Below are 14,431 nucleotides of genomic sequence, written 5' to 3' on the forward strand. Positions count from 1 at the left end.
CACAACTTCCTATAGAAGCCTCCCAACCAGGTCAACCACAGTGCAACCAAACACTAAACCAAAACACCCATGCCACATCCAATGCCCCCACCCACTGCATTACAAACTCCACCCCCACAGCAACCACCCATAGTTCCTTATCAGGTCACCCACTTCCCCAACCCCAATACACCTCCCAGACCACAATCTTAGAAAAGAAGTTGAAGGTGTGGTATACAAATGCAGATGGAATAACAAATAAGTATGAGGAGTGGCACAAAAGAATCAAGGAGACATCCCCATACATAATAGCACTCACAGAAACAAAACTCACCAGAATAATAACAGATTCAATCTTTCCATCCGGATATCAAATCCTCAGGAAAGACAGAGGGAGGAGAGGGGGAGGAGGAGTTGCACTGCTCATTAAAAACCAGTGGGGGTTTGAGAAAATGGAAGGAATGGACGGCATGGGCGAAAGGGACTACTTAGTAGGAACAATCCAGTCTGAGGGACATAAGGTGATAATTGCAGTAATGTACAACCCACCACAGAACTGCAGGAGGCCAAGAGAAGAATACGATGAGAGCAACAGAGCAATGGTCGACACACTAGCCAAGGTGGCCAGGAGAGCACACATGGGGGGAGCAAAGTTACTAGTTATGGGTGATTTCAATCACAAGGAGATTGACTGGGAAAACCTGGAGCCCCATGGGGGTCCCGAAACATGGAGAGCCAAGATGATGGATGTGGTACTGGAAAACCTCATGTATCAACATGTTAGAGACACTACCAGAGAGAGAGGAGAGGATGAACCAGCAAGACAACCTTGAGTAGTTCTGACATCGAGGATATCATGTATGAAAGGCCCCTGGGAGCTAGTGAGCATGTGGTTCTGTGCTTCGACTACATAGTTGAGCTCCAAGTGGAGAGAGCAGCAGGAATAGGGTGGGAAAAACCAAACTACAAAAGGAGGAACTACTCAGGCTTGAGGAACTTCCTTCAAGACATTCAGTGGGAGAGGGAACTGACAGGAAAACCAGTACAAGAAATGATGGACTATGTGGCAACAAAATGCAAGGAGGCAGAGGAGAGGTTTGTTCCCAAGGGAAACAGAAATAATGGGAAGAACAGAATGAGTCCTTGGTTCACCCAAAGGTGTAGGGAGGCAAAAACTAGGTGTACTAGAGAATGGAGAAGGTACAGAAGACAGAGAACTCAGGAAAATAAAGAGATTAGCCGAAGAGCCAGAAATGAATATGCACAGATAAGAAGGGAGGCTCAGCGGCAATACGAAAATGACATAGCATCGAAAGTCAAAACTGACCCGAAGCTGTTGTACAGCCACATCAGGAGGAAAACAACAGTCAAGGACCAGGTAATCAGACTGAGGAAGGGTGATGGGGAATTCACAAGAAATGACCGGGAGGTATGTCAGGAGCTCAACACGAGATTTAAAGAAGTATTTACAGTGGAAACCAGTAGGACTCCAGGAAATCAGAGCAGGTGGGTGCACCAGCAAGTGCTGGATGAGGTACATATAACCAAGGAGGAGGTGAAGAAGCTGCTATGTGAACTTGACACCTCAAAGGCGGTGGGACCAGACAACATCTCTCCGTGGGTCCTTAAAGAGGGAGCAGAGATATTGTGTGTACCATTAACAAAGATCTTCAACACATCATGTGAAACTGGGCAACTCCCCGAGGTATGGAAGATGGCAAATGTAGTCCCAATTTTTAAAAAGGGAGACAGACATGAGGCACTAAACTACAGACCTGTATCACTAACGTGTATAGTATGCAAGGTCATGGAGAAGATCATCAGGAGAGTGGTGGAGCACCTGGAAAGAAACAAGTGTATAATTGACAACCAGCATGGTTTCAGGGAGGGAAAATCCTGTGTCACAAACCTACTAGAGTTTTATGACAAGGTGACAGAAGTAAGACAAGAGAGAGAGGGGTGGATGGACTGCATTTTTTTGGACTGCAAGAAGGCCTTCGACACAGTTCCTCACAAGAGGTTACTGCAAAAGCTAGAGGATCAGGCACACATAACATGAAAGGCACTGCAATGGATCAGAGAATACCTGACAGGGAGGCAACAACGAGTCATGGTACGTGACGAGGTGTCAGAGTGGGCGCCTGTGACAAGCGGGGTTCCACAGGGGTCAGTCCTAGGACCTGTGCTGTTCTTGGTATATGTGAATGACATAACGGAAGGGATAGACTCAGAAGTGTCCTTGTTTGCGGATGATGCGAAGTTAATGAGAAGAATCAAATCGGTTGAGGATCAGGCAGGACTACAAAGAGACCTGGACAGGCTACAAGCCTGGTCCGGCAACTGGCTCCTTGAGTTTAACCCTGCCAAATGCAAAGTCATGAAGATTGGGGAAGGGCAAAGAAGACCGCAGACACAATATAGTTTAGATGGCCAAAGTCTGCAAACCTCACTCAAGGAAACAGATCTGGGGGTGAGTATAACACCGAGCATATCTCCTGAGGTGCACATCAATCAGATAACTGCTGCAGCATACGGGCGCCTGGCAAACCTACGGATAGCGTTCCAATACCTCAGTAAGGATTCGTTCAAGACTCTGTATACCATTTACGTCAGGCCCATACTGGAGTATGCAGCACCAGTTTGGAATCCACACCTAGTCAAGCACGTCAAGAAATTAGAGACTAGTCCCAGAGCTACGGGGATTGTCCTACGAACAAAGGTTGAGGGAAATCGGCCTGACGACACTGGAGGCCAGGAGGGTCAGGGGCGACATGATAACGACATATAAAATACTGCGCGGAATAGACGAGGTGGACAAAGACGGGATGTTCCAGAGATGGGACACAGACACAAGAGGTCACAATTGGAAGTTGAAGACTCAGATGAATCAAAGGGATGTTAGGAAGTATTTCTTCAGTCATAGAGTAGTCAAGCCGTGGAATAGCCTAGAAAGTGAAGTAGTGGAGGCGGGAACCATACATAGTTTTAAGGCGAGGTATGATAAAGCTCATGGAGCAGGGAGAGAGAGGACCTAGTAGCAATCAGTGAAGAGGCAGGGCCAGGAGCTATGACTCGACCCCTGCAACCACAAATAGGTGAGTACACACACACACACACACACACACACACACACACACACACACACACACACACACACACACACACACACACACACACACACACACACACACACACACTTTTGTTTTTCTTTTTGGGCCACCCTGCCTCGGTGGGATATGGCCGGTTTGTTGAAAGAAGATTATATATATATATATATATATATATATATATATATATATATATATATATATATATATATATATATATATATATATATATATATATATATATATATATATATATATATATATATATATATATATATATATATATATATATATATATATATATATAATATATATATAATATATAATATATATATACGTATATATATATATATATATATATATATATATATATATATATATATATATATATATATATATATATATATATATATATATATATATGGGCTAGTAACCCCTTTTCCTGTAAAGATTACTAAAAAGAATAAGAAGAAAATTGTCAAAGTGGGAAGTCTGAATGTGCGTGGATGTTGTGCAAATGATAAGAAAGAGACGATTGTGGATGTTATGAATGAGAAGAAACTGGATGTCCTGGCTTTAAGTGAAACAAAGCTGAAGGGGGTGGGAGAGTTTCAATGGAGAGGAATAAATGGGATTAGGTCAGGGGTTTCAAATAGAGTTAGAGCTAAAGAAGGAGTAGCAATAATGTTGAAGGATAAGCTATGGCAGGAAAAGAGGGACTACAAATGTATAAATTCAAGGATTATGTGGAGTAAAATAAAGATTGGATGTGAAAAGTGGGTTATAGTAAGCGTGTATGCACCTGGAGAAGAGAGAAGTGTAGAGGAGAGAGAGAGATTCTGGGAAATGTTGAGTGAATGCGTGGGGAGTTTTGAATCAAGTGTGAGAGTAATGGTGGTTGGGGATTTCAATGCTAAAGTGGGTAAAAATGTTATGGAGGGAGTAGTAGGTAATTTTGGGGTGCCAGGGGTAAATGTAAATGGGGAGCCTTTAATTGAGCTATGTGTAGAAAGAAATTTGGTAATAAGTAATACATATTTTATGAAAAAGAGGATAAATAAATATACAAGGTATGATGTAGCACGTAATGAAAGTAGTTTGTTAGATTATGTATTGGTGGATAAAAGGTTGATGGGTAGGCTCCAGGATGTACATGTTTATAGAGGGGCAACTGATATATCGGATCATTATTTAGTTGTAGCTACAGTTAGAGTAAGAGGTAGATGGGAAAAGAGGAAGGTGGCAACAACAAGTAAGAGGGAGGTGAAAGTGTATAAACTAAGGGAGGAGGAAGTTCGGGTGAGATATAAGCGACTATTGGCAGAAAGGTGGGCTAGTGCAAAGATGAGTAGTGGGGGGGTTGAAGAGGGTTGGAATAGTTTTAAAAATGCAGTATTAGAATGTGGGGCAGAAGTTTGTGGTTATAGGAGGGTGGGGGCAGGAGGAAAGAGGAGTGATTGGTGGAATGATGAAGTAAAGGGTGTGATAAAAGAGAAAAAGGTAGCTTACGAGAGGTTTTTACAAAGCAGAAGTGTTATAAGAAGAGCAGAGTATATGGAGAGTAAAAGAAAGGTGAAGAGAGTGGTGAGAGAGTGCAAAAGGAGAGCAGATGAAAGAGTGGGAGAGGCACTGTCAAGAAATTTTAATGAAAATAAGAAAAAATTTTGGAGTGAGTTAAACAAGTTAAGAAAGCCTAGGGAAAGTAGGGATTTGTCAGTTAAAAACAGAGTAGGGGAGTTAGTAGATGGGGAGAGGGAGGTATTAGGTAGATGGCGAGAATATTTTGAGGAACTTTTAAATGTTAAGGAAGAAAGGGAGGCGGTAATTTCATGCACTGGCCAGGGAGGTATACCATCTTTTAGGAGTGAAGAAGAGCAGACTGTAAGTGTGGTGGATGTACGTGAGGCATTACGTAGAATGAAAGGGGGTAAAGCAGCTGGAACTGATGGGATCATGACAGAAATGTTAAAAGCAGGGGGGGATATAGTGTTGGAGTGGTTGGTACTTTTGTTTAATAAATGTATGAAAGAGGGGAAGGTACCTAGGGATTGGCGGAGAGCATGTATAGTCCCTTTATATAAAGGGAAAGGGGACAAAAGAGATTGTAAAAATTATAGAGGAATAAGTTTACTGAGTATACCAGGAAAAGTATACAGTAGGGTTATAATTGAAAGAATTAGAGGTAAGACAGAATGTAGAATTGCGGACGAACAAGGAGGTTTCAGAGTGGGTAGGGGATGTGTAGATCAAGTGTTTACATTGAAGCATATATGTGAACAGTATTTAGATAAAGGTAGGGAAGTTTTTATTGCATTTATGGATTTAGAAAAGGCATATGATAGAGTGGATAGAGGAGCAATGTGGCAGATGTTGCAAGTATATGGAATAGGTGGTAAGTTACTAAATGCTGTAAAGAGCTTTTATGAGGATAGTGAGGCTCAGGTTAGGGTGTGTAGAAAAGAGGGAGAATACTTCCCGGTAAAAGTAGGTCTTAGACAGGGATGTGTAATGTCACCATGGTTGTTTAATATATTTATAGATGGGGTTGTAAAAGAAGTAAATGCTAGGGTGTTCGGGAGAGGGGTGGGATTAAATTATGGGGAATCAAATTCAAAATGGGAATTGACACAGTTACTTTTTGCTGATGATACTGTGCTTATGGGAGATTCTAAAGAAAAATTGCAAATGTTAGTGGATGAGTTTGAGAATGTGTGTAAAGGTAGAAAGTTGAAAGTGAACATAGAAAAGAGTAAGGTGATGAGGGTATCAAATGATTTAGATAAAGAAAAATTGGATATCAAATTGGGGAGGAGGAGTATGGAAGAAGTGAATGTTTTCAGATACTTGGGAGTTGACGTATCGGCGGATGGATTTATGAAGGATGAGGTTAATCATAGAATTGATGAGGGAAAAAAGGTGAGTGGTGCGTTGAGGTATATGTGGAGTCAAAAAACGTTATCTATGGAGGCAAAGAAGGGAATGTATGAAAGTATAGTAGTACCAACACTCTTATATGGATGTGAAGCTTGGGTGGTAAATGCAGCAGCGAGGAGACGGTTGGAGGCAGTGGAGATGTCCTGTTTAAGGGCAATGTGTGGTGTAAATATTATGCAGAAAATTCGGAGTGTGGAAATTAGGAGAAGGTGTGGAGTTAATAAAAGCATTAGTCAGAGGGCAGAAGAGGGGTTGTTGAGGTGGTTTGGTCATTTAGAGAGAATGGATCAAAGTAGAATGACATGGAAAGCATATAAATCTATAGGGGAAGGAAAGAGGGGTAGGGGTCGTCCTCGAAAGGGTTGGAAAGAGGGGGTAAAGGAGGTTTTGTGGGTGAGGGGCTTGGACTTCCAGCAAGCGTGCATGAGCGTGTTAGATAGGAGTGAATGGAGACGAATGATACTTGGGACCTGACGATCTGTTGGAGTGTGAGCAGGGTAATATTTAGTGAAGGGATTCAGGGAAACCGGTTATTTTCATATAGTCGGACTTGAGTCCTGGAAATGGGAAGTACAATGCCTGCACTTTAAAGGAGGGGTTTGGGATATTGGCAGTTTGGAGGGATATGTTGTGTATCTCTATACGTATATGCTTCTAAACTGTTATATTCTGAGCACCTCTGCAAAAGCAGTGATAATGTGTGAGTGTGGTGAAAGTGTTGAATGATGATGAAAGTATTTTCTTTTTGGGGATTTTCTTTCTTTTTTTGGGTCACCCTGCCTCGGTGGGAGACGACCGACTAGTTGAAAAAAAAAAAAAAAAAAAAAAAATATATATTTATTTATTTATTTTCCTGTACTTGTTTTACATGATGGTGGGATTGATTGTGTTTTTTTTTTTGTCTCGTAAACATGCAAGATTTCAGGTACATCTTGCTACTTCTACTTACACTTAGGTCACACTACACATGCATGTACAAGTTTATATATACACACACCCATCTCTTATCTCCATGGGGAAGTGGAACAAAATCTTCCTCCATAAGCCATGCTTGTTGTAAGAAGAGACTAAAATGCTGGGAGCAAGGGGCTAGTAACCCCTTCTTCTGCATAAATTACTTCTTTTTGGGCCACCCTGCCTCAGTGGGATATAGCTGGTTTGTTGAAAAAAATATACAGTAGGGCCCTGCTTTATGGTGTTTTGCCGTAAGGCGAAACACCATAAAGCAGGGCCTTACTGTATAGATATTTGAAATTATGGATATTTGAAATTACTTATAACCAAATCTTGCTATACGGGTCCTCCCACCTGACTCTTCACAGTCACCATGCTCCATCCGCTTTGTTTGCATTCTCATTATATCTGGACTTTCCAGAATTTCAAGTGTTTTATAGTTATTGCATATTTTATATGTACAGTGGACTCCCGCCTTACGATATTAATCTGTTCCTGAGAGCTCATCGTAAGCCGAAATTATCGTTAGCCGAATTAATTTTCCCCATAAGAAATACATGTAATGGAAATCAAATTAATCCGTTCCTGACGCCCCAAAGTATGAAAAAAAATTTTTTTTTACCAAATGAAATATTAATTTTAATACACACAAACTGAAGAAGACATGCACAATTACTACTCTACTAAGAATAGAATACATGACACTTACCTTTATTGAAGATCTGGTGATGATTGATGGGATGGGAAGAAGGGAGTGTAGAAGTTATTGTTTTAGAAGGGGAACCCCTTCCATTAGGACTTGAGGTGTCAAGTCCTTTTTCGGGGTTACTTCCCTTCTTTTAATGCCACTAGGACCAGCTTGAGAGTCACTGAATCTCTGTCGCACAACAAATCTGTCCATAGAGCTCTGTACCTCCTGTTCCTTTAAGACTTTCCTAAAATGGGCCATAACATTGTCATTGTACAGGTTGCCAACACGGCTTGCAGTAGCTGTGTCAGGGCAATTTTCATCCGTAAACGTTTGCAGTTCAACCCACTTTGCACACATTTCTTTAATCTCTTTTTCAATTCCATACTAATTCTCGCCCTTTTTACCACAGGGATGGCACTAGAAGCTTTCTTGGGGTCCATGGTGACTTATTTTGTAGTTACAAGCACTAAAAACACTGGGATAATGTGAAATGTACCGAATGTATGCGTAGATGTGACCACACTGGCTGGCTTGTAAACACTGGCGCTGAGGCCACACATGGGACGCGTCCCAGACGAATCACGTAAGGCGAGTTTTTTATCGTGAGGCGAGGCAAAATTTTTGCTTTCAAATGCTTTGTATGGCGGATTTAATGTAACGCGATGCGTTCGTAAGGCGGGGGTCCACTGTATTACAATGTTGCATAACAGTAAATCTTCTATTTTTTGGTTTGAATAAAAATTCATTACAGTGGACCCCCGCATAGCGAACTTAATCCGTGCAAGAGGGCTGGTCGTTATGCGAAATGTTCGCTATGCGAATTAATTTTCCCCATAAGAAATAATGGAAATAAAATTAATCCGTGCAAGACACCCAAAAGTATGAAAAAAAAATTTTTTTACCACAAAAAAATGTTAATTTTAGTACACACAAACTGAAAAAGGCATGCACAATTACATGACACTTACTTTTATTGAAGATCTGGTGATGATTGATGGGATGGGAGGAGGGGAGAGCATTATCTTCTTACTGTTTAGAAGGGGAATCCCCTTCCATTAGGACTTGAGGTAGCAAGTCCTTTTCTGGGGTTACTTCCCTTCTTCTTTTAATGCCACTAGGACCAGCTTGAGAGTCACTGGACCTCTGTCGCACAACAAATCTGTCCATAGAGCTCTGTACCTCCCGTTCCTTCAAGACTTTCCTAAAATGGGCCATAACATTGTCATTGAAATAGTCACCAGCACGGCTTGCAACAGCTGTGTCAGGGTGATTTTCATCCATAAAGGTTTGCAGTTCAACCCACTGTGCACACATTTCCTTAATTTTTGAAGTAGGCACAATGGATTCCACAACTGGCATAGGCTTCTCAGGGTTAGCCCCAAACCCTTCAAAATCTTTCTTAATTTCCATACTAATTCTCACCCTTTTTACCACAGGGTTGGCACTAGAAGCTTTCTTGGGGCCCATGGTCACTTATTTTCCAGAAACAGCACCGAAAACACTGTAATAATACGAAATATTCCGAGTGTATGCTTGAATGTTACCGCGGAGGCTAGCTGGTAAACAATGGGACGGGCGGCACATGTGAGGCTGGCTGAGGGCCCACATTGGACGCGTCTCGGACGAAGTTCGCTGAGCGGGTTTTTGTCTACTATGCGGGGCAAAATTTCAGCGAACAAAGCGTTCGCTATGCGGATTGTTCGCTATGCAAGGCGTTCGCTATGCGGGGGTCCACTGTATTTGAATAAAAAATCAAAATGGAATTCATTTGTAAAGCCTCAAAATGTAAATAATGAACAGAGGAAATGTTAGCTTAGTGCCAGGAATGCCTGCATTGTTTATTCTGGACCCTATTTTGAAATTGAAATATTTTGAACTTTGCATTAAATTGGCCAAATTACCATTATCCGATCACTTTATTTTGTAGTTGAAACAGTTGATGTGGCGATTTTTTGTGCTCAATCGATAGAATAGAAGTAATACTAGTGAAATAGCTAAGAATTTGGTTGACTGGAATAATGTCATGTCATGAATTATGACATGTCAGCGTAAATGTCGCTGACATGTCATAACTCATAAGAGCACAATTTCGTCAATTTTCCATCAAATCTCGTACTTTTTGTTTTATTACCTTCAGAAAAGGATTCTCTACCATTTCATAAGAAAAAATAACATATTTTTTTTTTTTTTTTTTTTTTTTTTAAAGTTCTTGGACCCTGGCCTCTGGACCCTGAAAGGGTTAATAACAGGAAGTACCTGTTACAGTCATGAGTGTGTAAAGTGTACAATTTAGATTTAATGTAACCTAGTGAATGTGGCATTTTTTCAAATTAACTAAATGTAGGCTTTGGGCTGTTTAATTTTGTGCATTTTCTTTCAGTTATTTGAGAGACTTGTAAATTGCGCTTCCAGTTCTAGACAGTACGTATTTTGATATAATCACAGACATAAACTCGTACCTTCTCACTAAATTATTTGATTTATTTTCTTTATTGAATCATTTACATCATATTTATTTTTCAGATAAGGAGCTTAACTAAACAACTTGAAACTCATAAAGAGAAAGCAGGAGAGCTGGAGGGACGTTTAGCTACACTGGAAGCTGAAGCTGCTGCTCTGGCTGGAGACAAGCTTGAGTTAGAGGTTTGTAGTCTAATCATAAATATCATTACCTCATATTTTTATGTTGGTCTGTACTCACCTATTTGTGGTTGCAGGGGTCGAGTCATAGCTCCTGGCCCCACCTCTTCACTGATTGCTACTAGGTCCTCTCTCTTCCTGCCCCATGAGCTTTATCATACCTCGCCTTAAAACTATGTATGGTTCCCGCCTCCACTACTTCACTTTCTAGGCCATTCCACCTAGGCCATTCATACCTGTTGGTCATTCATTCATGTTGGGTTTAGTCATTTTATACTAGGGGTACACTTGTTGGCCTTGGTCATTCATGTAAGTGTCATATTTGGAGATACGTATAAAGGGGTTATTATTTCACCTATTGATCATTCTTACAATGCTGCTCCCCTCTACCTACCTATATCATGTCTACCTGATGGTATTGGGGATCAGTGCTTCCTAATCTCAGACCAAGCCTCCTGGTTTATGATTGGTAAGTCAGGCTGTTGATGCTTGCAGCATCTAATCTGACACAAGCATCCTCAGGGTAGTGAAGTGGCACTCTAGTTTAGCTTGCGCTATCATTACATTATATTTTTGCAATCTTAAACCCCTGCTAGCTAGTGCCTGCTAGATATTGACTTACAGCAACAGTCTAATTTTACTTTCACAGTGATAACATAAAACCTTCTGTCATCTCTAATCCTGGCTAGTTAACCCTTCCAGGGTCCGTGCTGTAGATCTACGGCTTTATTTTCAGGGTCCGAACTGTAGATCTATGCCATGAGCTCAGCTCACTCTGATAAACTGTGAGCAGTAAATTTGGGCCTAGATGTGAGAGAATACATCTATGTGGTATGTGTGCACCACATAAAACAAATCCTGCAGCACACAGTGCATAATGAGAGAAAAAAACTGAGACCGTAATTTTCGATCAAAACAGCAAATTTGCAGTGTTTTTTGTATGTTTTTTATTGTTGTATTTGCAATTTCCTGGTCTCATTTGATAGAATGGAAGATATTCTACAGAAATAGAGATGATTTTCATTGGTTTTAGCATTGGAAATGGTTTGAAACTGAACTCAAAGTAGCAGAAATGTTTAATTTTTGCCTATGTTCAAGAGTAAACAAATGACCTCACAAGTCTAATACATGACAGCTGGTGGGTATAATATACATTCACAAATGTGGTGATATTATTTATACAATTATTACAGTATTGCATAACAATAAATCCTATTTTTTGGTTTGAATAAAATTCATTATGTGAATAAAAAATAAAAATTGAATTCATTTGTAAAGCCTGAAAATGTAACTAATGAACAGAGGAAATGTTAGTTTAGTGCCAGGAATGCCTGCGTTGTTTATTCTGGACCCTGTTTTGAAATAGGAATATTTTGAACTTTGCATTAAATTGGCCAAATTACCAATTTCCGGTAACTTTATTTTGTTGTTGAAACAGTTGACTTGGCGATTTCTTGTGCTCAATCAATAGAATAGAAGTAATACTAGTGAAATGGCTAAGAATTTGGTTGACTGGAATACTGTAATTGGCCTAAAATGGGAGTCAAAGTTGGCAAAATCGCAGATGCATAAATATCGCCGACACATCAAAATTCGCGAGAGCATAATTTCGTCAATTTTCCATCAAATTTCGTACTTTTTGTTTTATTACCTTCAGAAAAAGATTCTCTACCATTTCATGAGAAAAAATAACAAAATTATTTTTTGAAAATTCTTAGACCCTGGTGCACACTTTGAAATTTTACCTCTGGACCCTGAAAGGGTTAACCTGATCTTGATTCCACCCAAACTTTATATATGGTGCAGGCAGTGAGGGGGCTATGTAATGCTTTAGAACTGCTGTTATTGAGACCTGCACATGTTCACTGTTACTTTAAATAGTTTTTCATTTTAACTTGTGCCCTGTTTTATAAATTCTGTGTTTAATGTTCATAAACTAATTGATCTCACTATGATAGTGAGAGACCAGCTTATTTAATTTTACCACACAAAACATAATGAAAATCCACTGATTTGTTTTCAGGCTTCTGTGGCATGATAATTGGTGCTGCAGAAAGATAAACACAGTTGAAAATCTTTTATCTGAAATGCTTGGAACCAGTAGTGTTTCAGATTTCAGATTTTTTTGGATTTTGGAACATTTGTATATATTTTTATTATTTTTAATAACACACTGGCCGATTCCCACCAAGGCAGGGTGGCCCGAAAAAGAAAAACTTTCACCATCATTCACTCCATCACTGTCTTGCTTTACACTACAGTTTTTAAACTGCAACATTAACACCCCTCCTTCAGAGTGCAGGCACTGTACTTCCCATCTCCAGGACTCAAGTCCGGCCTGCCGGTTTCCCTGAATCCCTTCATAAATGTTACTTTGCTCACACTCCAACAGCACATCAAGTATTAAAAACCATTTGTCTCCATTCACTCCTATTAAACACACTCACGCGTGCCTGCTGGAAGTCCAAGCCCCTCGCACACAAAACCTCCTTTACCCCCTCCCTCCAACCTTTCCTAGGCCGACCCCTACCCCGCCTTCCTTCCACTACAGACTGATACACTCTTGAAGTCATTCTGTTTCGCTCCATTCTCTCTACATGTCCGAACCACCTCAACAATCCTTCCTCAGCTCTTTGGACAATAGTTTTGGCAATCCTGCACCTCCTCCTAACTTCCAAACTAAGAATTCTCTGCATTATATTCACACCACACATTGCCCTCAGACATGACATCTCCACTGCCTCCAGCCTTCTCCTCGCTGCAACATTCATCACCCATGCTTCACACCCATACAGGAGCGTTGGTAAAACTATACTCTCATACATTTCCCTCTTTGCTTCCACAGACTCCTAAGTGCACTGCTGACCCTTTTCCCCTCATCAATTCTATGATTCACCTCATCTTTCATAGACCCATCCGCTGACATGTCCACTCCCAAATATCTGAATACATTCACCTTCTCCATACTCTCTCCCTCCAATCTGATATCCAATCTTTCATCACCTAATTTTTTGTTATCTTCATAACCTTACTCTTTCCTGTATTCACTTTCAGTTTTCTTCTTTTACATCCCCTACCAAATTCATCCACCAACCTCTGCAACTTCTCTTCAGAATCACTCAAGAGCACAGTGTCATCAACAAAGAGCAACTGTGACAACTCCCACTTTATGTGTGATTCTTTATCTTTTAACTCCACACCTCTCGCCAAGACCCTCGCATTTACTTCTCTTACAACCCCATCTATAAATATATTGAACAACCACGGTTACATCACACATTTGTTTATTTGCTTCTATAAAATGGGACAGCTTGGCGATAGGACCCGAAGTGTAATTTGGTACTGTACTGTATAGGCACTGTACCAGAAAAACATGATCACTGCTTACAGCATCAAAGATGTTATTTTTTCCCAAAATAAGTTGAGGATCTCGATGCTAAAGTGGGTAAAAATGTTGTAGAGGGAGTAGTAGGTAAATTTGGGGTGCCAGGGGTAAATGAAAATGTAGAAAGAGGTTTGGTAATAAGTAATGTACATATTTTATGAAAAAGAGGATAAATAGGTATACAAGATATGTTATAACATGTAATGAAAATTGTTAGATTATGTATTGGTGGATAAAAGGTTGATGGGTAGGTTTCAGGATGTACAGTGGACCCCCGGGTAATGACGTCATCGGCTAACGAAAAAATCGGGTAGCGACACATTTTTGCGTCAAAATATTGGCTCGACTAATAACAAAGAACTCGGTTAAGGACGTTCGTCCCGAACGTGTCCACGTGCCCTGAGCAGGCCCAGCCACTCCATGTACAGCTAACAGCTAGTGTGCCGGTGTTTACAAGCCAGTGCGGACGATTCCACACGTACATGCAATATATTTTGTATTATTCCATTGTTTTTAGTGCTTGTAACTGCTAAATAAGCCACCATGGGCCCAAAGAAACCTTCTAGTGCCAACCCTGTGGTAAAAAAGGGTGAGAAATACTATTGTATTGAAGAAAGAGATGATCTCAAAATACGAAAATGGAGTGTGTGTCTCAGAGTTGGCCAGGTTGTATAACAAACCCCATTCAACCATTGCTACTATCTTGGTCAACAAAAAGCCAATCAAGGAAGCTGTTGTTGC

At 40.4% G+C, this 14,431-nt stretch overlaps 1 protein-coding gene across 5 annotated transcripts in view; it reads left to right on the plus strand.

Annotated features, from left to right (window-relative positions):
• Positions 1-14,431, plus strand: part of LOC128684405 (early endosome antigen 1-like) — a 128,755-nt gene that overhangs the window by 97,088 nt on the left and 17,236 nt on the right. For all 5 annotated transcript variants that reach the window (XM_070094309.1, XM_070094304.1, XM_070094323.1 and 2 more), the window contains one exon: positions 10,189-10,308. In XM_070094309.1, coding sequence (XP_069950410.1) covers positions 10,189-10,308 — 120 coding nt within the window. The remainder of the gene's footprint in view (positions 1-10,188; positions 10,309-14,431) is intronic.

This window comes from Cherax quadricarinatus, chromosome 4 (genome assembly GCF_038502225.1).
Source record: "Cherax quadricarinatus isolate ZL_2023a chromosome 4, ASM3850222v1, whole genome shotgun sequence".
In the NCBI taxonomy this organism is placed as follows: domain Eukaryota; kingdom Metazoa; phylum Arthropoda; class Malacostraca; order Decapoda; family Parastacidae; genus Cherax; species Cherax quadricarinatus.